Raw genomic sequence first — 27285 nt, 5'->3', positions numbered from 1 at the left:
TTCAAAACAAACGATTAAAAAAAATGGAACTGTTACAACTGCTGCTTCCGACATGGTTCTCATTCATAATTACAGTTTTTGGAGCAAGGTAAAAATGTTCTCTTGAGCATAGCAAAAAAAAATTTACTCTCTAATCTTTGTTCAATTCCTAGCTTTTGGTGGCCACGCCTAGCAGGGGCAGAGGGCAAGGCCACGGAGAGAGCCTGTTCTAGTGAGTTGTTGAGCTGGGGCGGGTTGTTTGAAATCTACTCAGAGGACAGGTATTTCCGATACACTCTTGTACACAGCTCTGTCCCAGCTGAGCAGATTGAGAGGTTGAACCTCAGTTCTTCCCCATGGAGTGCTGTTTCTAGAGATGACATCTCTTCACCTTTCTGTTCCTGCAGCTCATCAGAATCGGGTGTCTGCGATTATCTTCAGCTTGGCCACAGAGTGGGTGATCAGTACTGGCCATGACAAGTGTGTGAGCTGGATGTGCACACGGAGCGGGAACATGCTCGGGAGGCATTTCTTCACCTCCTGGGCTTCGTGTTTGCAGTATCCTTCAGAGCCATGGACCTCTCCTTCCCCTGGCCTCTGCTTCTCGGTGTTTGGTTCTGAATCTCATCCCAAATTGCTAACCAAGATCTAAAGACCAAATGAAACCTATTTAAGTTTGTGCAAAAAGTAATTGTGTTTTTTGCCATTGAAAGTAATTGCCAAAATTGCAATTACTTTTGTACCAACCTAATACATATTTCACTGGAAATACAAGAACTTCCTTATTTGCTCTTCTTTGCTGTAAATTGGGTTTATTAAAAATAATAATGAAATGAATTATTCTCTGCTGGGAGGTGCTATAGTTTTGTTTTGTTTTTGAGACAGAGTCTCACTCTGTTACCAGGCTGGAGTGCAGTGGTATGATCTCTGCTCACTACAACCTCCGCCTCCTGGATTCAAGGGATTCTCCTGCCTCAGCCTCCCGAGTAGCTGGGATTACAGGCACGCACCACCACGCCCAGCTAATTTTTGTATTTTTTGTAGAGACGGGGTTTCACCATGTTGGCCAGGATGCTCTCGTTCTCTTGACCTCGTGATCCACCCGCCTGGGCCTCCCAAAGTGCTGGGATTATAGGTGTGAGCCACCGCACCTGGCCGCTATAGGTTTTTAATACAAAATTGTGGGAAACTCAAGTTCATTAATGCAAACCCCTCCTCTCATGTCTTTGTGTTTCTAATGGAAAGACTTTTTATTGTGTGAAGAAGGAAAAAAAAGGAATTTGTGTTCTAGTAATTGGTTATCTGCAGACCCTGTAAGCATATATACCAAATATTAAGGGTTTATAGCCCTGGGGTTTGTTCCTGAATGATCTATAAGGAGTTTTACACAAAACTTTTGCCTAATGCTTTTTCTTAATGTGGAGAGGGCCCATAATCCTTATAATACTCTCAAAAATGCCTCAGGATCCCCCAAAATGCTAAAAATCACTGCCTAAAAAAATTCCTGCTACTACATGGAATTTGCTTCATGTAGAGCTCACCCTTCCCTAAGGCTCCCTCTGCCTGCTGTGTATCTTAGTGATGGCAAGATCAAGGTTGTCAACAACAGGCAAACACCCCTCGGTAGTTTCTCTCTCAGAGTTAAATGTCTGGCATAGTAAAATTCCGTCCATTGAAAGCCTTTCTCTAAAATGTTTGCTGCAAATGAATGCACAGCGTGAGATATTTAAAATAGTACCATATACTTTAGAATCAAACAAGTAAAAAAAAAAACAACTCAGATATAGTGTGTGCCACGTAAGCATTTCTGTTGTGTGCCAGGCCTTTCATAATGGATTTGTAGAAAATGAGACAGAATCACAGTCATGCCCTAGTTTACGGTGCTCCTTTTGACCAGTGATTTGCAAGAGTGATAGTTATCCTGTTGTAAATAGCTTTCCTATTATAAATAGTAGTTAACCTGTTGTGTATAAATTTCTGGTTTTCCACAAATATCTGTGGCCACAAATTGAGTAAGTCATGAGTTGTGACCAATAGCTAATATATTTTCTAACTTTAAATGTCCTACTGCCACGAATAACTGTGTTTTGGATTATTAAACTACCACAGTAATTTAAAGTGAATCATCCTCTTCATTATAGCTAAATTCTCTAGGCCAAAAGAAACATGGATTCATTTCTTATATTTGCTGTCAGATTTTTACATTGTTTTCAGGGATATCTCATAAATAACTATTATGTTTCAGAGCATTCTTGCGTTTTCAGTAGTTAGCACTTTTTTTTTTTTTTTGAGACAGTCTTGCTCTGTCACCCAGGCTGCAGTGGTGCAATGATGTCATCTCGGTTCACTACAACCTCTGCCTTCTGGGTTCAAGCTGTTCTCTTGCTTCAGCCTCCCAAGTAACTGGGATTACAGGCATGTGCTACCACACCCAGCTAATTTTTTGTATTTTTAGTAGAGATGGGGTTTCACCATGTTTGCCAGGCTGGTCTTGAACTCCTGACCTCAAGTGATCTGCCTGCCTCAGCCTCCCAAAGTGCTGGGATTACGGGCCTGAGCCACCACATCTGGGCCGATTAGTTACAAATTTTACCCTTTGACACTTTATTGTACTTGATTATATCTACTTGTTTTCATGTGTGTCTGCCCTACCAGCTCTTATCTTTATTGCCAGTTCCTGGGATCTTGTTTGATATAGTAACAGGCACTCAGTGAATTCTTGTTGAATGAATGAATATAAACTTTCCCAGCTGTTTTAAATTTTTCCTTCAATATTTACATACTGCATGATTTTTAGTTGGGTATTTCCTTTCTTGTTATAGTTTTAGGTGTATGCTTATTCTCTTTAAAATGCATGTTTTCTAACTTTGAAAACTGACTTTGACTAATGCTGGCATCTCTCTTATGAGAGGATTTTCAGGTGATTTCTGTTCTACATCCTTGACTCGTCTCCTCAGATACGACTTTGACACTCAGTATGCTTTCGTTGGTGATTATTCTGGACAGATCACCCTGCTGAAGCTTGAACAGAACACGTGTTCAGTCATCACAACCCTCAAAGGACACGAAGGTAGGCTATATTATCACCCAACAGTTTTTTTTTGCCTGACTTGAGTATCCAAATTCAGTCTCCACTCTGTGGATTCATGAATGCTGTGTTCCTCATGATATGTCAGATTTCATTTTGATTGGCCAGATACAGATTTACAGTGAAAATCCACTGAAGGTAGGGTGATGAGTTCATTACATATTGTTGAAATCCCTTCTAAATTGCTTGTGTGGATAATAGTTTCTATGTTGCTTACTTTTTTAAATTAAGTTATGGCCAGTGTGTTGGCTCACACCTGTAATCCCAGCACTTTGGGGACTGAATTAGGTGCATCACTTGAGACTAGGGGTTTGAGACCAGCCTGGCCAACACAGCCAAACCCCATCTCTACTAATAATACAAAAGTTAGCCTAGCATGGTGGCGCATGCCTATAATCCCACCCCCAACTACTCGAGAGGCTGAGGCAGGAGAATCCCTTGAACCTGGGAGGTGGAGGTTGCAGTGAGCCAAGATTACACCACTAAACTCTTGCCTGGGTGACAGAGTGAGACTTTGTTTCAAAAAAATAAAAATAAATTAGGTTACTGTGTTTGGAAGACCTTTAAAATTACTTCTAAATGGTAAGACCTTTGGAAGGATTGTTATTACTTTAAAAAATTTATCAGTTTCTAATCCCCTGAGCAAGATCTGATAAATACAATTAGAAGAAAGGTACGGGCTGGTTCAGCCACTGTTGGGGAAACATACCCTGGGTAGGGACTGAGGAAAAAGAATGACTGGGTGGAATTTAATTTCTGTAGTGCAGTGAGTAGGTGAAGCTCTATGGAGGGGTTTTAAAAGTCCATTGATTGTATTGAGTGACTTGCCACATACACATGTGTAGAAAAGAGGTTTCATTGGATGCTGTATAGGCCATTCTTGCATTGCAATAAAGGAATATCTAAGACTGGGTAATTTATAAAGAAAAGAGGTTTAATTAGCTTGTGAATCTACAGGCTGTACAGGAGGCATGTTACCGGCATGCTTCTGGTGAGGGCCTCAGGAAGCTTATAGTCACGGCAGACGGTGGGGCATGAACAGATATATCACATGGCAAAAGCAGGAGTGGGGATGTAGCAGTGCTACACACTTTTAAACAACCAGCTCTCAAGGGAGCTCATTTACTATCTCAAGGAGAGCACCAAGGGGATGGCACTAAACCATTCGTAAGAAATCAACCCCCATGAGCCAAGTACCAGGCCCCACCTGCAACATTGAGGATTACAGTTTAACATGAAATTTAGAAACCGGGCCCAGTGGCTCACACCTGTAATCCCAGCACTTTGGGAGGCTGAGGTGGGCAGATCACTTGAGGTCAGGAGTTTGAAACTAGCTTAGCAACATGGTGAAACCCTGTCTCTACTAAAAATACAAAAAAAAAATTAGCTGGGCATGGTGGCAGGCACCTATAGTTTCAGCTGCTCTGGGAGGCTGAGGCAGGAGAATTGTTTGAACCTGGGAGGTGGAGATTACAGTGAACCAAGATGACACCACTGCACTGTAGCCTGGACAACAGAGGGAATCTCTGTCTCAAAAAAAAAAAAAAAAAAATCAACGAAATTGAGAGGGGACACATGTCTAAACTATATCAGATGCTAAGCTGTAATGGATTGCAGTTTTCATACAGATTACAGGATCAAATTCTGATAACGTGTCACAAAGTATAAACTTTGAGGCCATCTGGTTTATGGAGAACTGGAGAATTGCTGAATTAATGATGGACTTATGACTACAGTTACTGTTTTAGTTTTAACAAGTTATAATAAATGTCCACTATGCTTTCTATGTAATCTATTTAGGTGAAATAGAGTATATCAGATCAAGGACCCTATAGGGGAAAAAGAATAAAAGAGATCAGCAAGTTAGAATAGATTTGGGCGGGAAAGCAGAGGCCCGTGAAGAAACCACTTTCCGTTTATGACTAAGTCTCTCATGACCCCCACGCTCTTCAGTTTTTTCAGGGTTGCTAAGGGCAGAATGTGTTCCGGTAACTACTTAGCAGTTTTCATGTTGAAAGACTGTATTTATCTGCCCTTAGGCCTCTAACTGAAATGGGTGGCACATAGATTACACAGGGTCAAAAGTCATGTGAAACTAACCCCTGAAGTCTTTGCAGAGTATTTCTTTGTTTTTCCTTTGTTCTGTTTTTGGAAAGTGTATGTGAGAAAGTAGTGTGTGTTTGCTTTTGAATATGGCATCATTAACTTTCTATATACCTACCAGAATTATTAGCTTGTGTGGCTGGTTCCGTTTTACTAAGCTGATTAATAATGTTTTTTCTAGACAAACAGTAGTCGATGAACACGGAAAGGATCTACTGAAAGATAAACCTGTAGAGAGAAAGAGTTCCCCAAGGGTTTCAAATTGAAGTTAGCCAGTATAAAGTATGAACTGTGAGGTTCAGATTTTTCACTTATATTACTTGACATAATTGTGTGGTGTCCAACAGACTTTTTCTGTGGTACTTAATTCTCTTAGACATAGACATCTTGGGGCAAAATGCCTGCAAGGTCCCAGAGACCCAGAATAATCTGGATTTTTTATCTTGTGTAGGATGGACACCATAAACTTCACTGGTTTTTCTCATTAAATATTAGTAGCATTTTTTTTCTTCAGAAACTTTTTCTGAACATTTCATATGTAGCTACTTTATAATTTTTTTGCCAGAGAACAAGGAAAAACTTCTTTAAAAATCTTTGTATTCAAAACAGGTTTTTTGTTTTTTCGGAGACAGAGTCTCACTCTGTCACCCAGGCTGGAGTGCAGTGGTGTGATCTTGGCTCACTGCAGCCTCCACCTCTTGGGTTCAACCAGTTCTCCCACCTTAGCTTCCTGAGTAGCTGGGATTACAGGCACCTGCCACCATGCCTGGCTAATTTTTTTATTTTTTTGTTTGTTTGTTTGTAGAGATGAGGTTTCACCATGTTAGCCAAGCTAGTCTTGAACTCCTAGCCTTAAGTGACTCGTCTGCCTTGGCCTCCCAAAGTGCTGGGATTACAGGCATGAGCCACCATGCCTGGCCCCAACTAGTTTGATGCACAATTGAAAATTCTAATCTTACAACTATGGATAATGGTGCTGTGTCTGCTGTATGACTCATGATAGCATGGTTGAATGACCCATCATACACCATGAAGGTGGTACCTTTCGGATAAAGACTCAGCTGGTCCTTGTTTGGTCTTCAGCTATCAAATGTATACATCCTGACGTAGAGTTATTTTTTACCTCTTCTCTCTTCCCTCTCCCCTGCCTCTCTTTCTCTCTCACAAATCCCTAGGTAGTGTCACCTGCCTCTGGTGGGACCCTATTCAGCGGTTACTGTTCTCAGGAGCATCTGACAACAGCATCATCATGTGGGACATCGGAGGAAGAAAAGGCCGGACGCTCTTACTTCAGGGCCATCAGTGCGTGACCCCTTGTGGGGCTGGGGAAAGAATCCGAGTTGGTGGAGAGCCAGGGAAAGGCATTAGTAGTCTGATTGACATCACTCTTTGCAAACTTTCTTCTAAGATGGCAATTTGTAGGGCTCAGTTTACTTTGAATGCTGTCTGTCAACCCTGAGTGTCTGATGTTTAGTAGCAAAAAAAAAAAACAAAACACAAAACAGAGGGCTTTCTTCCTTCTTAGTCCAAAGAGCACTTACCACTTTATCTTTCAGGGAGTCACCCTGCTGAAACATCTGAGGAAGGCAGGTATAGGATAGAGATGATGCAGTGAAGCCTTTGACCTTGGAAGGTTGCATGTAACGTGATACTATTACTGAGCTGGGAACCTCTTTTTTTTTTTAATTCTAAAAGATACTAATTTAAGAAATAGTGTCTAGTTTGACAGTGGAATTCACCATTGTATATTTAGGATCTTGCCCTCTAGCCCTGAAAGAAAAAGAAAGACCATTTCACTCCATTTTCCTTTCTTTCCCTTTTGGCTAGGCTGCAGCTGTTACTGTAATCACAGTCAAACTGAAAATTAGCTGAGGAGGCATATTGTACATGAGTATAACAGGCTGAGAGCTTGTTTCCTGGGCATCCTAAGGGGTAGTCTGACAGGCATGCAGGAGAGGACAGAGGTTTTCACCCCATCTATGTGTGTGTGTGTGTGTGTGTTCACACTAGTGATCTCTGTGGTATTTGACTACTTGTTCATATGAATTGTGTTCAGTAAGGGAATTATACCTCCTTTGTTCTTTTTTGTTTCTGAACAAGTAGGTAAACCTTATGCATCTGAAAGAGAAATCATGGTGATTGGTCCAAAAAACCATGCCCCCTCATCAAATTTCTGGCCTACAATTCTTAATGATTGATTTCAAAGTAGTCTAGGATTTTATAGAAAGTATCGTTCTGTACTATGAGTTATAAAATGCCAAGCAAAGTTTACACTAGAATTCGCGTTACCATACTAAATAGTCGGTGGTAAACTGCCACTTGCTGATTTTAATCAGGAAAGCGATGTGAGCCTAAATGAAGACAGTTTCTGTGTTTTTCTGCGTGGAGATAAGTAACTGTTGTGTGTGCTTTTGCAGTGACAAGGTACAGTCGCTGTGCTACCTTCAGCTCACCAGGCAGCTCGTCTCCTGTTCCTCGGATGGTGGAATTGCAGTGTGGAACATGGATGTTAGCAGAGAAGAGGTAAGAGGCAAGGGCAAGTCCAGGCTGATCAGGAGAGACCCCCAAGAACCTGGCTTCTTGGTTTTTCACCCCACAAGCTATAAATGCTGGTCCAGGCGCAGACAGTCCCAGCTTCTCCTTCTCCTGCTAATGGGTTATTTCTGATAAGGTCCTGTGTGTCATTTCATACTGCTTCCTCTACTCATTTGAGTTTCTACCAATGACATGCAGTATCTACAAACAGCATTTAGGCTGGTTGTCAACCTTGAGCAATACACTGAGAAAACACTTTGAGACAGATTTCTGGCATATCCAGGGATTTGGATTGCATAGAGGTCCTCCGAAGCACCATTGTGGTCCCGTATCATTCCTGTAGAAAACCCTAAGAGGCGAGTCAGTGACTGCTATCAGGAATGTAGCTAGATACTTGACATGTTTCTGGGAAAATATATTTTCTTTTCTCTGCTTTTACTTCCTGTTGAGTTCTAGTTCACTGAGTCCATGTTGATATAGTGGGTTTTTTTCAGGTGACCTAATTTCTAACTTGGTTGGGCTACTAACTAGTTGTGAGACCTTATTTGGTTAAGTGCCTTAATTTCTCTAAGTATCTGTTTCTTCCTAAAGTGGAATTATAGAATGAAATGACTTCTCAGTTCTCTTCCAGTTCTTAGACAGTCTAATTGTCTAAACAATCTCTCTTTCTCTCTCTTTTTTTGTTTAGACAGGGTCTTGCTTTGTCACCCAGACTGGAGTGCAGTGGCATGATCGTGGCTCCCTGTAGCCTCAACCTTCCAGGCTTGAGCAATCTTCCCACTTCAGCTTCCTGAGTAGCTGGGGCTACAGGCATATGCTACCATGCACAGTTTATTTTTCAATTTTTTTTTTTTTTATTGAGACGATCTCGCTATATTCTCTAGGCTTATCTCAAACTCCTGGGCTCAAGCGATCGTCCTGCCTCAGTCTCCCAACGTGCTGGGATTCTAGGTATGAGCTACTGTGTATATCCTCTTTTTTAAATATTTTGAATAATGCTGCAGTGAATATTCTTGACCTTGTCATTGTGTGATTGATCAATTATTTATCTCAGATGAATTTCTGAAAATAGACCTTCTGGGTCCAAGGATATATACATTCTTAAGGCTTTTTATAGATGTCAAATGATTTCCAATCAAGGTTTCCATTCTCATCTCTGCCTGCACTGGCATTATCTTTCTTTTCTAAGTGACATCTACAGCTTATGATGTTGTTAGCAAAAAGCAAAAAAGTTGATGCCAGAGAAGATTTTAGACCATGAGGGATGTTCATGACTTACAGTTTAACTTCAAAAAAATGTGTTGGGCACCTACAGGGTGTTTTTACAGCCAGGAAACTTAAGTGAATGTATATAATAAATGGCTTATTGATACTGCATTGCAGTACCATACATGATGTCATATATGTTACATGACATCACATGATCTGTTCAGTGTCCTGTGCCTTATGGCAGTATGTTGTTCAGTGTGCTGTGCACCACTGCAACAGACATTATGCGTCGATGCAGAATTCCCACCAGTCCCTGCATGTGTCCTGCTTTGTGTTGTCTCTAATTGTGAGTCTGATTCTTACTTATTAAACCTTCAGTTTTAGTGTATCCCAGTGGAAGTAATCAAGGGGCTTTCATCTATTTTTTTTCACATGGTGACATTACTCATTTCCAGACTTTATAGCTACTGTATACAAAGATTCTTGCCCCCAAGAAATTTGTAATCTAGTGAAAGAAATAGACTACCCTATAAATAATAAAATGTAGTCCATAACAGAGATGTACTCATTGTGAGATTTTTTTGTAAGTTTGTAAGACAAGTCAAATAGAAGAAATTTGGATTTTGTGTCTGCTTGTTAATTTCTCTTCTTGAATTTTCTAAAAATTATTTGGTAAGACTTAGAATATTTTATTATTAAATACGATAACATTGGCTCAATACTATAGGATGTAGCCAGGTGCGGTGGCTCATGCTTGTAATCCCAGCACTTTGGGAGGCTGAGGCGGGTGGATCACCTGAGGTCAGGAGTTCGAGACCAGCTTGGCCAACGTGGTGAAACCCAGTCCCTACTTAAAAAATATAAAAATTAACCAGGCATGGTGGTGGTCACTTGTAATCCCAGCTGCTTGGGAGGCTGAGGCAGGAGGGTCACTTGAACCCAGCAGGTGGAGGTTGCAGTGAGCTGAGACCACACCATGCACCCCAGCCTGGACGATGAGCAAAAATCCATCTAAATATATGTGTTTGTGTGTGTGTGTGTGTGTGTGTGTGTGTGTGTGTGTGTATTATAGGATATTTAATACTATATTTGCAAAGATTTCTTTGAACTGTGTTTTATATTTATCAGCTACTAGTTATATGCACCAAGAACAGCTAGTATACTGTTCTGTTTCCTGGCTCTTGGCCTATTGTTTTTCAGTCTTACTCTGAGAGAGCAGAAAATTCAGAGGGAGGCTGTATTCCCTGGGTGATGAGGGGAGGAGACCATTGGTGCCTAGCACTGCTGGTGGCTTTCCCAAGGGTTTCACAACTTAGATTTTAACCTGCTGTTTTTATCGTTGGTAAATTCTTACAGAAAAAGTATTTAGAAAGTAGTAGTGGGATTCCTACCTTTAAATTATGAGGTATCATTATGGAGTATATTTATATATCTAGAGAGAGAAAAAATAGTCCCATCAACCAAGGTGTTTCCTGTGTACACAAACTGCATCTGTAGAAGAGAAGGCAAATTGTGTCAAAAAGATGCATTATTTTTAGTAGGTTTTTTTTTTGTTTGTTTTTTAATAACTGAGAAAATGTACTGTAAGGATAAGCAGCCTGTGATCTGCAAGGCTCTGACCCTGCCTTAGGATTTTTGGGCTGGTGTGCAGTGGCGCAATCCCGGCTCACTGCAACCTTCTTGTCCTAGTTTCAACTGATTCTCCCACCTCAGCTTCCCAGGTGTCTGGGACAACAGGCTCACGCCACCATACCTGGCTAATATTTTGTATTTTTAGTAGAGATGGGGTTTCACCATCTTGGCCAGGCTGGTCATGAGCTCCTGACCTCAAGTGATCTGCCCGCTTCTGCCTCCCAAAGTGCTGGGATTACAGGTATGAGCCACTGTGCCTGACCTTTAGGGTTTTATAGGACTTTGTTAGGCTATGGCACGGAGGATTGATCCCAGATTCTCTAGCTCTGCAATGCATGCCTGGAATTTCTTCTCTCCAAGGCCTCTGTCCATACTAATTGGACCATTTCCTACCCACGGTGGCTTCAACCACTATGCTGTCATGTTGGAGCAGATTTGCCTCCCTACCAGATGATAATTAGAAGGGCTCCTTCTTTGGAAGGAGGCACAAAATATAAATGAGCAAGTAACAATTATTAGAATGAATCTTCTTGAAAAGAGAACTGGTAGGTTATAGAATGTATAGTATTGTGTGTACTAGTGCAGTATCGACAAGTACAGCAATTAGTGGTAGTAGAGCAATGGAATTGATTCTTGTCATCTTTGTTCAGATTTGGCAGGTGGAAAAAGATGTAGAAACAAGAGTGAAGCCATTGTATACCTAATTACTATTCTCTCTTGTTCTTCTCAGCACAAAAGTTTCTCCTTAGATAGTAAGTATATGTTAGGATGGTTCATGTTAGTTTAAAGTATAATGCTATATTTTGAGTATTAAGTGAAATCAAGTTAGGGGTATCTCTTATATTAAAATGTGTTCTAAAAAGCTATTTGTTTCTGATTTTTATTTTAGTTTGTTATCTCAAATTATTTTAAGCATATATTTTCATCACTGCAGCCTCTGCCTCCTGGGCTTAAGTGATTCTCATGCCCCAGCCACCCGAGTAGTTGGGACTACAAGGCATGTGCCACCAAGCCTGGCAAATTTCTGCATTTTTAGTAGAGACAGGGTTGCAGTGAGCCAAGATCGCATTACTGCACTCCAGCCTGGGTGACAGAGCAAGACTCTGTCTCAAAAAAAAAAAAAAAAAAAATTGAGAATTTAGATTGGGCACAGTGACTCACACTTGTAATCTTAGAACTTTGGGAGGCCAAGGTGGGCAGATCACTTGAGGTCATGAGTTCAAGATTACGCTGGCCAATATGGCGACCCCTGTCTCTACTAAAAATACAAAAAATAGCTGGGCGTGGTGGTGGGCACCTCTAATCTCAGCTATTGGGGAGACTAAGGCAGGAGACTTGCTTGAACCCAGGAGGTGGAGGTTTCAGTGAGCTGAGATTGCGCCAACGCACTCCACCCTGGGTGACAAAGTGAGACTGTCTCAAAAAAAAAATACACACACACACACACGCAACTGAGAATTTAAAACTGGCTTATCTGTATATATATTTTTAAATCCTTGTTTGAAATTGAGTCACTTGAAAACTAAAATGTTAGGAAATCCATTGATGTACTGCTTCAGACATTGCTGAAGATAGAGGCCTTTTGTGTTAAAAGAATGCTCTGGGTAATTGAAACGTAACTCAAATGCCAGCCCCTTCTAAAGACAATCACCTTGATGAAAATATATAGCTGGGCACAGTGACTCACGCCTATAATCCCAGCACTTTGGAAAGCTGAGGCAGGCGTATCACTTGAGCCCAAGAGTTCAAGACCAGCTTGATGAAACCCTGTTTCACAAAAAGTACAAAAAATTTGCTTGGCATGGTGGTGCATGCCTATAGTCCCAACTACTAGGGTGGCTGAGAGGAGGGAGGATCACATGAGCCAGAGACTGAGGCTGCAGTAAGGCCATGATTGTACCCCTGCAGTCCAGCTTGGGTGACAAAACAAGACCCTGTCTTAAAAAAAAATGGTCTAAATTTGATATAATTTGCTCATTTCTTGATGCAGTTTCATCATTCTGACCACAAATGTTGCATGTGTGTTTCATGGTAATACAATTTCGTATCTCTATAGAAAACTATTTCATATAGGACTGACAGAGTTTTTCCTGAAACTATCTTCTTGCCTTCAATTCTGCCCACCTTAGTTCCTTTACTCTGTTATGTCCTAGGAAACAAATTTTTAGGACTGGGTGCAGTGGCTCATGCCTGTAATCCCAGCACTTTGGGAAGCTGAGGTGGGCAGATCACAAGGTCAGGAGTTCGAGACCAACCTGGCCAACATGGTGAAATCCAGACTCTACTAAAAATACAAAAATTACCCAGGCACCTGTACTCCCAGCTACTCGGGAGGCTGAGGCAGGAGAACACTTGAAAGTGGATAGTGGAGTTTGCAGTGAGCTGAGATCGTACCACTGTATTCCAGCCTGGGTGAAAGAGCAAAACTTCATCTCAAAAAAAAAAAAAAATTAAAATTTGTGGATCAAACCAAGCCAATAGTGTCATAAATGAGAAGCTAAGGGGGGAAAATGCAGACATTTCATTTAGGGATTTTTTTCTTTTCTTTTTTTAACCAAATTTTAACTCAAGAAAAATAGAAAGTTTAAGCCCCCCTCTGTTTTGGTTGAGAGCCAGATTTCTGAATTCCAGACCAGTAAAGTTTGCTTTAAGATTTTTATTTTAAGTAATACCTAATAGACGCTATGTGGTCAAGTGAAATAGAAAATTAATCCATTAACTGTAGACAAAGAAGTAAATTTCTAAAGCACTGAGCAATAATGGGCAAGTTTGCAAATCAGTTCTTTTTTACACTTAACATTTTTGTGCATTAAATTAAATGTCGAATTCTCTGCTGCTAAGTATGGGAAGTGTAAACTGGAATGAATGTTCATTTATTATTCTGTTTCCATTAAAGCCTTCATTGTAGCATCTCTAAAGCACATTAGCCCTTACTGGAGTTGTTTGGAAATGGCTTAGTGAATACATTTTTGTGCTGTTTTTTGGTCCACATGGCTGTGGTTTTGCAAGAGTTACAGTTGGGCATGTCCCAGACATAAGACTAGGAAGCTGTACTTAGTTTCCTTCCTCCTGCAATTAAATATCCCGTGCCATTGGCAGCTCGGCCTGCTGCATCTCTCTTAGGGACAGTGTCCCCAGGTAGTATCCTCACATATCAACAGCCTCTATCACCACCTGTCTTCCATTGATCAGAGAAACAAAGTAATTCTACATCAAGAAAATCATTTTTCTCACGTAGATACACATCTCTATTCTTCTTTCATCCCTTCTCATCTCCAACATTCTCCAGTTACTTAAAGAAACCTTTCTTGGGCTGGGCGCCATGGCTCACACCTATAATCCCAGCACTTTGGGAGGCCAAGGTGGCCGAATCACGAGGTCAGGAGTTTGAGACCAGCCTGACCAAGGTGGTGAAACCCCATCTCTACTAAAAACACAAAAAGTAGCTGGGCGTGGTTGCGCCTGTAATCCCAGCTACTTAGAAGGCTGAGGCAAGAGAATCACTTGAACCTAGCAGGTGGAGGTTGCAAGTGAACCAACACTGCACCACTGTACTCCAGTCTGGGTGTCAGACTGAGACTCCGTCTCAAAAAAACAAAATGGAAACCTTTCTTCTATCTCGGCCTATTTCAGTCTATTGTGAGTGCCTTCTGCACCCCCCTCAACCAAAGACCTTTCTAATGTCTGTTATATGTGGAGATATTTCTAGTGACAGGTCCAAAATAAGAAATAGGAAGGCCAAAAGTTGTGATGCAATAGGAGACAAAATGGAGAACTAGGGGCACCCATCCTTCAAACCACCAAATATGTTAATATATATTTAGAAAAAATGTTTTCTACTATTTTCGTTGCACCTATATAACAAGTGATTGGGGTTAAACAGGCTTTGCGTTTTTTTGTTTGTTGTTTGTTTTGAGACAGAGTTTCGCTGTTGTCCCCTAGGCTGGAATGCAGTGACGTGATCTCTGTTCACTGCAACCTCTGCCTTCCAGTTTCAAGCCATTTTCCCACCTCAGCCTCCTGAGTAGCTGGGATTTTGGCATGTGCCACCATGCCTGGCTAATTTTGTATTTTTAGTAAAGACGGGGTTTCATCATGTTGGCCAAGTTGGTCCCGAACTCCTGACCTCAGGTGAACCTCTCACCTTGGCCTCCCAAAGTGCTGAGATTGCAGGTGCAAGCCACCACCACGCCTGGCCTAAACAGGCTTTTAACAGGTTTGTCTTAGAATTGTATAGTTTTAAATTTTTTGTTTAGAGAAATATTTTCTAAGTGTTTTTTTGTTTTGTTTTGTTTCGTTTTTTTTTTTTTTTTTGAGACGGAGTTTCGCTCTTGTTACCCAGGCTGGAGTGCAATGGTGCGATCTCGGCTTACTGCAACCTCTGCGTCCTGGGTTCAGGCAATTCTCCTGTCTCAGCCTCCTGAGTAGCTGGGATTACAGGCACGCGCCACCATGCCCAGCTAATTTTTTGTATTTTTAGTAGAGACGGGGTTTCACCATGTTGACCAGGATGGTCTTGATCTCTTGACCTCGTGATCCACCCACCTCGGCCTCCCAAAGTGCTGGGATTACAGGCTTGAGCCACCGCGCCCGGCAATGTTTTTGTTTTTTTTGATACAGAGTCTCACTCTTGTCGCTCAGGCTAGAGTACAATGGCATGATCTTGGCTCACTGCAACCTCCACCTCGCAGGTTCAAGTGATTCTCCTGCCTCAGCCTCCCAAGTAGCTGGGATTACAGGGCGTGCCACTATGCCTGGCTAATTTTTGTATTTTTAGTAGAGATGGGATTTCACCATATTGGCCAGGCTGGTCCCGAACTCCTGACCTCAGGTGATCTGCCTGCCTTGGCCTCCCAAAGTGCTGGGATTACAGGTGTGAGCCACCACGCCCGGCCTATTTTCTGAGTTTTTAACCTATTAATGTTGACACTTATTCCTCTGTTTCAACAAAAATGTGAAAAGAACCTACTGTGTGACAGGCTGTGGATATATCAAGTGCACCAAGATTTACAATACCAGAGCTTGCTGCTCAGTGGAGGCTGAAGGATGCCCGTGTGGCCCCAAGAGGGAGGGACCTGCTGCTGTGGCTGGGAAGGAAAGCAGAGCAAATCTGCCGGCATGGTCCCTACCCAGAGCAACTAGTGATGTGATTTTGTCAGATCTCTTCTGTTAGTCACCCGTGACCCTGCAAACCTTTCCAAGCAGTAGGTCACCAGATTCTGCTGCATGCATTGGGTTTTTACTCAACTAGATTTAGAGTTCAAATATCTTTGGCATAAAAAAGAAATACATAAAGACAACCCTTAAGGGTGCACGATAAAAACGGATTTACTTCCTCTTATCTGTAGATTACAAATTGAACAATCCTGTAACCATGGCTAAAACTGTTATAATTACTCAACACACAATTAATGGCTCATGCCTGTAATCCCAGCACTCTGTGGGGCTGAGGCAGAAGGATTGCTTGAAGCCAGGAGTTCAAAACAAGCCTGGGAAACATAGACCCTGTCTCTAAAAAAATTAACAAAAATTAGCTGGGCGTGATGACATACACCTGTGGTCCCAGCTATTGGGGAGGCTGAGGCAGGAGGATCATTTGAGCTTGAGTGGTCAAGGTTGCAGTGAGCCATGTTCATAACACTGCACTCCAGCATGGGTGACAGGGTGAGACCCTGTCTCAAAAAAGACTCTGTCCCCCACACACAATTAAACATAATATTAAATATGACAGCTAGCTAAAATATTCTGTGGAATTAAAAAGAAATACTAACTGGCTGGGTGTGGTTGCTCATGCCTTTAATCCCAGCACTTCTGGGAGGTTAGGAGTTTGAGACCAGACTGGCCAACACGATGAAACCTCATCTCTACTAAAAATACAAAAATTATCCTGGCATGGTAGTGCATACCTGTAGTCTCACCCACTCGGGAGGCTGAGGCAGAAGAGTCATTGAACCCAGGAGGCGGAGGTTGCAGTGAGCCAAGATCACACACTGCACTCTAGCCTGGGCGACAGATTGAGACTCCTTTCCTTCTCAGAAAAAAATAAATGCTAACCCCAGCGAAGTCTAGAACTGTCATATTAATTTTGAAACATGGAAGTAAACATATAGACACACTGATATCGGCTTTTTCTGCTCCCCCAGGCTCCTCAGTGGTTGGAAAGTGATTCTTGTCAGAAATGTGAGCAGCCTTTTTTCTGGAACATAAAGCAGATGTGGGACACAAAGACGCTGGGGCTGAGACAAGTGAGTAGACACTGTCGAGTCTCACTGGCTTGATTGTGTATTTCACTATTTGCATGGTTAATCTGGGTTTTTTGAATCACACTTGGTTTTCGCAAATGCTATTAATTCCTACATTTTCTGTCTTTATCATTGTGTGACTAAAAATGAGGAAGACCTTTCCTGGGGCCAATGAGACTATTACCTCACTTTTCCAATACTTGTCCTGTATTGGAAAGGCAGGGGTGTGTAGAAAATCCTGAGGGCCTGTTTTTAAATAGGTCCAAGATCTTTCAGTTTAAGACTATTACTTATTAAAGTCAGTGTTTTATACTAGCCAAGAACAGAATTAGGATAAATTAGGTTATACAGCTGTATACCTTATGCTGTCACCAACAGATAAAAAGTGATAATTTAGTCCTCACTTGAATGCCTGACCGTATGAGTTGTAGATTATTTTAAATTGCTCCATTGTAAGCATTCCTGGAATATTTTTAGTAAGCATGTTTTGAGTACTCTTTTTAATTTTTTTAATTAAAGAAATATGTTCCAAATAGCCTGTAGATTTCAAAGATGCTCTTAACTCCCAGGATTCTTGTAATACTAAAGTTCTCAAAAAAAAAAAAAATACGTTTTCACAACAGCCTTGAAGGTAGTTACTTAGGGCAAATATGAATTTGTGTAGGTAAGTAAAAAAGAATGATGATTTTATTTCTTTTATTATTGGTTGCACCTCTATGAGAGATTAGCCTAAAGTTAGTATGTGTTATTAAACTTTTTTGGTCTGGCCTGGTGGCTCAGGCCTGTAATCCCAGTACTTTGGGAGGCCAAGGTTGGTGTATCACCCAAGGTCAGGAGTCCAAGACCAGCCTGGCCAACATGGTGAAACACTGTTTCTACTAAAAATACAAAAATTAGCTGGGTATGGTGACGGACACTTGTAATCTCAGCTACTTGGGAGGCTGAGGCAGGAGAATCACTTGAACCCAGGAGGCGGAGGTGGTGGTGAGCCAAGATCGTACTTGTTATAAGTAAAATTTTGATGCCGCAAAAGAAATAGCACTTGCAGATAAATCCTCTCAGCAAGGCAGTTTACTTCTATAGAATGGTGCTGCTCATGGATGGAGCAACGGTGGCCACACACTTGGACAAGTTGTGGGAGGGGTACTTAGGCCTGACGGGGGTCTTTCCTACTGCTGTGCCATTCCCCTCTTGGCTAGGGTTAGACTGCACAAGCTAGACTAATCCTGACTGGCTATTTTAAAGAGAGCAGGGGTCTGAACTGGAGTGGCAGAGTGGGTGTTTTGGCAGGAAGGACAGTTATGGGTGGGTCAGAGCAGGTAGCCAGGGGTGACCTAGGTCAAAGAAGGTGACCAGAGCAGGTGACTGGGATGAGTCAGGATGGAGCTGGAGGCCAGGAAACAAATGTGAACTACTGATTAGAACCGGTGGAGAAGGTTGTTTGCTGGAATTACAAGGAAGTTAACTTTAAAATAGAGAATTAAAGAATAAGAGAGTTGCACATAGTGACATACTGATTCTTTAAAGAGAAACTTGGGGTTCACTGTAACACGCCATTGCACTCCAGCCTGGGCGACAGAGCAAGACTCCATCTCAAACAAACTTTTTAGAAAATTTTAAGTTAATTATTTATTTAGTTTAAGTCTAGTCAAGTGAAGCAGTGGGAGTGGAGAAGGAACAAAGAAATTCGTAACTGGTTGTGATCAATTAGTTGTAAACACCACTGCACTCGGACCAGCCAATAAATCAACTTTTAAAAATTTTACTCACAGAGCTACTCTATGGTAAGGTCTCATGTGAGACTGGCAGGCAAGGCAGGACTTATTTTAGTTCTCAGACCATTATAAAGCTCTGAAATAGAGTTCTGTCTGTCATTAGCCAAGTTCTCACAGGGCATGGCTGGTGGTAATTAGTGCAATATAACTAATAGGGGAAGTATACCATACTTCTAAAGGAAGCACAGAGAAACGGATTTTACTTCCATGTATTGACAGTTAATACAAGAGGGAAGAGGTGCTGGGCACTAAACTTTTGGTGGTAATAGAATATGTCAAAATCAGTCATAATAATTGGTCTCTTTTGTAATGTTCTTGAGGCTTATTTCCAGAATCACAGTTTGAGAGATTAAAAAAAATAGCAAAACATATGATTATGGATATTAGTTTCTTAGTGAGAGCATAGTGCATTTAAAACTTATTTTAGGCCAGGCATGATGGCTTAAGGCCTGTAATCCCAGCACTTTGGCAGGCTGATATGGAAGGATGGCTTAAGTCCAGGAGTTTGAGACCAGCCTGAGCAGCATGGTGAGACCCTGTCTCTATAAAAATGAATAAACCTTATCTTAAAACCTTTTAGACTGGACTTGGTGGCTCACACCTGTAATCCCAGCACTTTGGGAGACCAAGGCAGGAGGATCACTTGAGCCTAGGTGTTCAAGACCAGCCTGGACAACATAGCAAGACCCCATCTCTACAAACAAATCAAAAAATTAGCCAGACATAGTGGCACACACCTGTAGTCCCAGCTACTTGGAAGGCTGAGGTGGGAAGATCGCTGGAGTCTGGGAGGTCAAGGCTGCAGTGAGTTGTGCTTGCATCTGCGCATTCCACCTAGGTGACAGAATGAGACCCTGTCTCTAAACAGAAAAACCCTTTTTTTGTTGGAGGAATAGATTTTTCCTTCCCAAAATCTGCAGTGATTAGGCTCCTAAGTGAACCAAACTTAGTGTTAATAATATTGTTTATTAACATGTAGGCAGATAATATGAATGAATAAAAAGCAAAACATTTGATCAGTGCACCAAGATTTTTGGGAAATCCTTGACTAGCGTCGAAATTGTCTATCTTGTGAGTGTTGATTGATACATTGATTTGGGGTGATTATAATTCAAGGCATATCCTCCCTACTCTAGAGGGAAACCATGTGCTTTAAAGCGAAAGCTAACACCCTGTTTTCCTCCTCCCGATCACCCGTGAAGCATCACTGCAGGAAATGCGGGCAGGCTGTCTGCGGGAAGTGTAGCAGCAAGCGCTCAAGCTACCCCATCATGGGCTTCGAGTTCCAAGTCCGGGTTTGTGATTCTTGTTATGACTCCATCAAAGACGAAGAGTGAGTGTTTGCATATTTTTGTCTCGTTGTCTCTTAAAATCTGTCCAATGGTTCTCTGAAATGTGAAGAGCCTGAGAAGTGATACAGATATATGTTTAACCATATGTTTGTTTCTCCTGAATTTCTTAAGCCATTTTGTTGTTTGTTTGTTTTTTGAGACAGAGTCTCGCTCTGTTGTCTAGGCTGGAGTACAGTGGCATGATCTCGGCTCACTGCAGACTCCACCTTCCGGGTTCAAGTGATTCTCCTGACTTAGCACCTGAATAGCTGGGATTACAGGAGCCTGCCACCACACCTGGCTAATTTTTGTATTTTTAATAAAGATGGGGTTTCACCGTGTTGGCCAGGCTATTCTTGAACTCCTGACCTCAAGTGATCCACCTACCTCAGCCTCCCAAAGTGCTGGGATTACAAGCCTGAGCCATAGCTTACGGCCCCCAAGCCATTTTTGAAGAGAAGACCTGCCTTAGCTTTGTGACTTAAGACAAGCACTGTGCATCTCGATCTGCCCCTCTGACTGGACAGCTTTCTCCTTTGCATGGTGAGGAATGCTAAGTTACATGGTCCAGTAACTGAGTAGACACCCTGAGCCTCCACATCCCACTGGCTGCTGTGCAGGGAAAAGTCCATGCACATGTGGATGCCAGTGGTTGAGCTGGTTCTCTAAAAAGTATCCAGTGCCCAGACCTTTGCTCACACATGCATGTGAATTTAACTACTGGAAAAACTCTAGAGACCAATGTTCTTTCTTTCACACAAACCTGGCCTAACAGTCTATTCTTTAATTGCTCTTTGTATGTGAGACACATCTGTCTGTATACCCCATTCTACCCTGACGTTTAGGCAAATCTGTTAGAACAGAACCACCATTTTCTTTCTTTCCCTTTGAATCAGCTTTTAAAGCAGGAGAGGCAAACGTTGGCAGAGGACCAAATCGGAAAGCTAGTGCATCACCACTGGTGTTGGTAAATGAACCAGTGATGGGATTGGAGCAGCTGGGCTTGGGGGCAGAGTTGAAGCCAGTGCTGTAAGAGGCACTGCTCCCGTGCAAGGCAGAGGTTTCAGGGAAAACTGCAGCTCTGATGAATGTTTTGCCCATGCTGTGTGATTTTATTCAGTGCAGTTCCTCTTTTATATTGAAGATTCTTGTTTTTATATCTGGGAATGTGTCAGCCTTTCCAGTAAAAAAAAAAAAAATCAGTTATTTTGGGAGTTTTATAAAACAGTCTTGTTTAAGCAATTATCCTGCCTCCGCCTCCCTAGTAGCTGGATTACAGGCATCCACCACTATTCCTGGCTAATTTTTTTATCTTTTGTAGAGACAGGGTTTCACCATGTTGGTCAGGCCGGTCTTGCGCCTGACCTCATGTGATTGCCCGCCTTGGCCTCCTAAAGTGCTGGGATTACAAGTGTGAGCCACTGTACCAGGCCACATTTATTTATTTTATGTTGCTAAAAAAACTTACCCCATTAGCTCTAGGTACAGTAAAGTGAGTTTTCAGTGATCTCTTTTCTCTTTGTTAGTCGGACTTCTCTAGCAACCTTTCATGAAGGAAAGCATAACATTTCCCACATGTCTATGGACGTTGCCAGGGGACTGATGGTGACCTGTGGGACCGACCGCATTGTAAAGGTAAGCTGGCTAATTGTCTGTCAGCATTTCAGTTGAGATTGCCTGTTACCATGCTGTGAATGGGCAGGAGACAGTCACTCTTTCTGATTGGCAAGCATTTATAAGCAACTGATTGCCAGTTTAAAACCTTGAGTAACGGCTGGGCATGGTGGTTCACGCCTATAATCCCAGCACTTTGGGAGGCCGAGGGGTGGATCACCTGAGGTGGGGAGTTTGAGACCAGCCTAACATGGAGAAACCCCGTCTCTACTAAAAATACAAAATTAGCCAGGTGAGGTGGTGAATGCCTGTAATCCTAGCTACTCAGGAGGCTGAGACAGGAGAATTGCTTGAACCTGGGAGAGGTGGACGTTGTGGTGAGCCAAGATTGTACCATTGCACTCTAGCCTGGGCAACAAGAGCAAGACTCTGTCTCAAAAAAGAAAAACCTTGAGTAATAAATTGCTTGCCTGTGAGTTTCCATGCACTCGGTGGTGGTCGATCCCAGTGGTGCCTCCCTCTGCAGTGTCTGACAGAGTGAGTCGGGCACACTGTGTATCCCTGTTTGTGGAGCTGACCTCAGGGTTCTCCTCGATTGCTGGCCTCGGCCCTCACCCTTGACCCATCTCAAGACCTTCCTTCCCTTGCCAATGTTCCTTTCATCCTGGGCAGAATACATCCTCATTATAAGAAATAACCACACCTTTTAAAAATTAAATCCCCGGGTCTCTAACACATAAATTGAAATGAAGTCTTTTATACTTAGTACTCCTCTTTTTTTTTTTTTGAGATGGGTCTTGCTCTGTTGTCCAGGCTGGAGTGCAGTGGCACCATCACTACTCACTGCAGCCTTCACCTTCCAGGCTTAAACAATCCTCCTACCTCAGCCTCCCAAGTAGCTGGAACTACAGGTGCCTGCCACCAGGCTTGGCTAATTTTGGGGGATTTTTTGTAGAGATTCGGTCCTACTATATTGCCTAGGCTGGTCTCAAACTCCTAGGCTCAAGTGATCCTTCCACCTCAGGCTCCCAAAGTGCTGGGATTACAGGCATGAGCTACCATGCCTGGCCTAAGTACCACTTTTTTTTTTTTTTTTTTGAGACAGAGTTTCACTCTGTCACCCAGGCTGGAGTGCAGTGGCATGATCTCGGCTCACTGCAATCTCCACCCTCACTGGGTTCAAGCAATTCTCTTGCCTCAGTCTCCTGAGTAGCTGGGATTATAGGTGCCTGCCACTGCGCCCAGCTGATTTTTTGTATTTTCAGTAGAGACGGGGTTTTAACATCTTGGCCAGGCTGGTCTTGGCCACTCCTGACCCTCATGAACCACCTGTCTTGGTCTCCCAAAGTGCTGGGATTACAGGTGTGAACCACTGCACCCGGCCCGCCTAAGTACCACTCTTGAGTGCTAAAACTCTGAGATACTTTATATTCCTGATAGGCTTTTCTAAAAAAAAATTGAATTTATACCAAAACATTATTATGATATAATTTTTATGTCTAAAGACACTATTTAAATGCTTCGTTCACATTTTAGTGGAACTACATTGTTTTATTTTTCTAAAAATCTTTTCTTTTCAGATAAGGTCTCGCTCTGTCACCCAGGTTGTAGTGTAGTGGTGTGATCTGGACTGGGTGCAACCCCTGCGTCTGGGCTCAGGTGATCCTTCCACCAGCCTCCTAAGTAGGTGGGACCACAGGGATGTGCCACCATGCCAGGCTAATTTCTGTATATATATATTTTTTTGGTAGAGACAGAGTTTTGCCATGTTGACTAGGCAGGTCTCGAACTCCTGTGCTCAAGCAATATACCTGCTTAGGCCTCCCAAAGTACTGGGATTCCAGGCATGAGCCACTGCACCCAGCCATCCAGCCTCTCTCTATATATCTTAAGGAGGTGTTATGAAAGAAGAGAAGAGAGAATTCATTATTGTGACACCTTTTCAGTTTTCACAGTCATTTGTTTCTGTTGACTCTTGCCGTTAGACCTGGTCATCACTGCTGTCTTTTCTGCGTATCTTCCTTCCTCGTAGATCTGGGACATGACGCCTGTGGTGGGCTGCAGTCTAGCAACTGGGTTTTCTCCACACTGATCTGAGAGCTGGGCAACATCCACACCTAAGAACAGCAACTCCACCAAATGAAGTCCTTCCTACGCAGCTCCACAGCGCTGTCCCGTGAATGGACAGTAGCCACTTACAAACAAATCAACGTTTTTAAAAAGAAAATGTAAAGGTGTGTTTTGGGGCACTCGTGGAACTTACCTGTGGGGACTGATACGGAAAAGGTCTATCTGTAGTGGTTCCCTGAAGCCTGGAATTACTTCAGCGAAACTTCCCCATGAACAGTGACCTAATGTGTAATGAAAGAATAATCTAGCAAATGAGTTTTAGCAGGGAAAAAAATCAAATGAAAAAGTGAATGCTTAGAACTTTCTCAAAGCGGTGAAAGTACAGACACTTCACTTAGCCTAGGGGGCCTTCCAGGGTGGCTGTTGTCAGAGCACAAACTGGGGGAAGAAAGACTTGTTCTCTCTTTCTTGAAGGGAGGCATTAGGAACTTACAAAACCAGCCATCTTTCCCTATGAGCTGGCAGTATGTGAATATCTTCTATACTTAGTTATTGATATACTTCTTAAAGAGATCTGTTATTTTTCTGTAGTGCCATAACTTGTACTTAACATTGGCTTGCTTCAGTTGTCTCTCTTCCCAGCCAGTATGCCGTGGGTGAACTTTTGAGGTTGTCATTAAGTTGTGAAATTTTTGTAACCCTTTCCCCCAAATTCCGAGGACAAAACTTTTTTATGGTGCTGTTAACATGGGAGTGACACAAGCCACCTGACTTCTTCTCATTGCCGTTAGCAATGACTGATGGAAAACCCAGCCACCATTGTGATGTGAAATGATCAGTGTTGCATGGAACAGCCCAGTCCTCTTCACTAAACCAACCTTCTATTTGTTGTTCTAAGACGAGCCTCTGCAATATTCTTGCAATTTAATATACCCCCCCACAAAAGCATTCCACAGCTTTTACACTATGTTGACTCTGAGTTATAACTAGTATTATTCATGTTTTCATAAAAGGAAGGTAGCGACCCAGAGCTGTCATCATCAGTCAGGTCTTGCACAATAATTCCCAACTCGTAAATTGCCTTCCTAACAACTAGCAAAAGCTATTGCTCATAATGGCATTTCTAAAGCTTTTGGGCACTGTGTACCAGGATGAGGAAGAGAGGAAATGGGCCTGTCTTTTAATGCTCCAGTATTTCTATGTTTGACTTTTTTTTTTTAAACAACAGTACATATATCTGTTCTCTAGGGATATGGAAGTAAGTGGAGAAGGGCCTACCTTTTTAAAGGACAAATACAAAAATAGATAGGAACAGTATCTTTGCTAATCTTACTAATGGATATTGATTTTAAAATAAACCACCTCATTACTGCATCACTGTGTTGGCATCATACCCGGACAATAGGGTCATTCCATACGATAAAACTAAAGGACTGAATCTGTTCCATAACGACGTCTTAGAGGGACTAAAAAGTTTAAGGAGGCAATTAAACTAAGATGTGTTATTGGCTGTGTGACACACGTAAGGAAAGGAGAGGGGTTAGGTACATCGTGTTCTGGAATGATCTGCATTAAACGTTGACTTGTGTTCCGAAATAAGACTGAAGGGTTTTGTTGTTCCTTAGAGTTTTTGTGTTACATCACCTAGAGAGATTCTTTTAAAAACTTCCTGGACTCTTTGCAAGATGTATATTACTAACATAGTTTGGAAGAAAAATTGAGTAGTGGTAAGTTTTGTTCAAGCACAATGTTGAATGTTAAGCTTCCTGTATTAATTTTAGTTCAGTTAATGGTTCAGCCCATACAAAGGTGCTATCCTAGGGATTTTACGAAGTCCTGAAAGGAAAATAGAATATGATAATTCCTTGCCCTGTGGAAGGTGCAGAACTGTGGTTTTGTTTTCCTTCAACTTCTGTAAAATGTGACCGTTTGTTTGACATCTGTGGTAGACTGAACGGAATATCACAGCTGCTGAGTTTACTCCATAGCTTTCAAACCTTTTTTATTTTAAAAAATTCTTGAAAAACCCTATGTTCCGTAGGAACATAAAGTTATTATAGTGCCTCCTAAGGGGTTAATATAAATCAAGGAGGAAATGTATATTTAAGGAAGAATTGCAGTGACGTATCTCAGAAAAGGAAAGGTGGATGTTTCCATATAGCTTGCTCTGCACCAGGCCTATCATCATTTTTCTTTTTAGACACAAACATGACCGACTTGTCTTGTCTCTCTCACATGCTAGGTAGCAAATGGGGTAATATTTTTATAGAGGTGGGCAAAAATTATTTTCTCAATTTTACTGAATAGGCTCAGAAGGAAAGTTCAGATAGGCTGATAGTTATTGCCTTATTTTGACTGCATTTCTCTTAAATGGGTCATTTAAATTAGTTCCTCAAGTAACAGTTTACTGGTCTTTCCATTCATGACTATGCAGGCTAATTTGTAGAGATAAGGATCATGGAATACAGATAGTAGAGAAAATCCTTATATTTAGATCTAGTATGTATGTGATAAGGAAATGCCAATTCTTCATTATGAACAAGTTGTGAAACTGCTCTTTCTTAGTCCAAATGATAGCAATACCTTATAGGATTAGGTAGAAACAAATGATTCATGACATTTTAAATCTCTACTTCATCCTAGCTGTGTCATGCTACCTAAAGGAGATGAAGAAATAATATTGCTCTAGAATGTATCACTTTGTTCTCCCATGAAAGAATTCAGTTTGTTAGTACCTCTATTTTTAAACTAGTAAAACGGAACCAAATATGTGATAAATACCGCTCGGACCCAAGGAGATATTTTTCTAAAATCAGTTTTCATTAAAGTACTTTCTACTTCCGTTACTGGATATAGTATCTCCTAAAATGTAAAAAACCCTGTAACTATGATGATAAACCATCTGCTCATCATAAACATGAGGCTTAACAAATAAGTAATACATGCTATATTTATTCAAGTGTCTATTGCTTAATTGTTAATTGTGAGCAGATTTATTGAATGCTTATTCTATTTTCTGCAGTTTACAATACAATAAACTCTTTGAGTAAGTTGAAGTTTAATTGTGCAACAAATTTGTATTAGAGTACAATTTAAAGTGTTTTTCTCTATAGCCTTTTTTGACTGGGGAAGCAAAGGGTAACATTAATTAGTACACTTTGTTCTTGTACTAGCTATGTTTCTATAAGATATGGTGCCCTGTGTATCCCAGAGATGCTAGAAAACTTTGTTCTTTGCTCCTATTTGTGGGTTCTGTTTTGTGTTTTTTGTTCTGTTTTGTTTTTTAGAAAATGCACACAATAAAACATTCCTTGCTTGTTACTATGTTTGCCTAATATCACTTTTGTTGTATCAGCCTGGACATCGGGCAATAACAGTAGCAACTATTTTTCTTTTTTCCCCGCCCCCCCAGTAGCAACTATTTCTTCAGCACCCTCTGTGTGCTGGGTGCTTTCACTGCCTTATCTTAATCTTAATCCTTGCAACACTTGCGAAACACATTAGTCCTCCCATTTTACAGATGAGAAAACCAAGAGAATATGTGTTATGAAGTCTGTCTGTCTGACTTGAAAGCACAGGCCTCCTTCCTCCCTCTGGCCTTAATGTGCTAGCATGTCATTTGTGTTGTCTGTAAGGCTCTGCTGCTTGAGGTAGCAGTCAGCATAGTGCAGGCTATTTAGGCTCTCTGACTACACAGTTCTGTCGAG

At 41.7% G+C, this 27285-nt stretch overlaps 1 protein-coding gene across 1 annotated transcript in view; it reads left to right on the top strand.

Annotated features, from left to right (window-relative positions):
- The window catches only part of WDFY1 (WD repeat and FYVE domain containing 1), a 68742-nt gene extending 41840 nt beyond the window's left edge, over positions 1 to 26902 (top strand). Inside the window, exons 5-12 of the mRNA XM_002749836.6 lie at positions 387 to 537; positions 2937 to 3049; positions 6346 to 6472; positions 7588 to 7693; positions 16690 to 16791; positions 19766 to 19896; positions 21421 to 21529; positions 23541 to 26902. Coding sequence (XP_002749882.1) covers positions 387 to 537; positions 2937 to 3049; positions 6346 to 6472; positions 7588 to 7693; positions 16690 to 16791; positions 19766 to 19896; positions 21421 to 21529; positions 23541 to 23600 — 899 coding nt within the window. The 3' untranslated portion in view covers positions 23601 to 26902. The remainder of the gene's footprint in view (positions 1 to 386; positions 538 to 2936; positions 3050 to 6345; positions 6473 to 7587; positions 7694 to 16689; positions 16792 to 19765; positions 19897 to 21420; positions 21530 to 23540) is intronic.
- Positions 26903 to 27285: the final 383 nt, after the last annotated feature.

The sequence above is a fragment of the Callithrix jacchus genome, chromosome 6, assembly GCF_049354715.1.
Source record: "Callithrix jacchus isolate 240 chromosome 6, calJac240_pri, whole genome shotgun sequence".
In the NCBI taxonomy this organism is placed as follows: Eukaryota; Metazoa; Chordata; class Mammalia; order Primates; family Cebidae; genus Callithrix; species Callithrix jacchus.
Note: the sequence above shows the minus strand (reverse complement) of the source record. Positions and strands in the feature narration are given on the sequence as shown.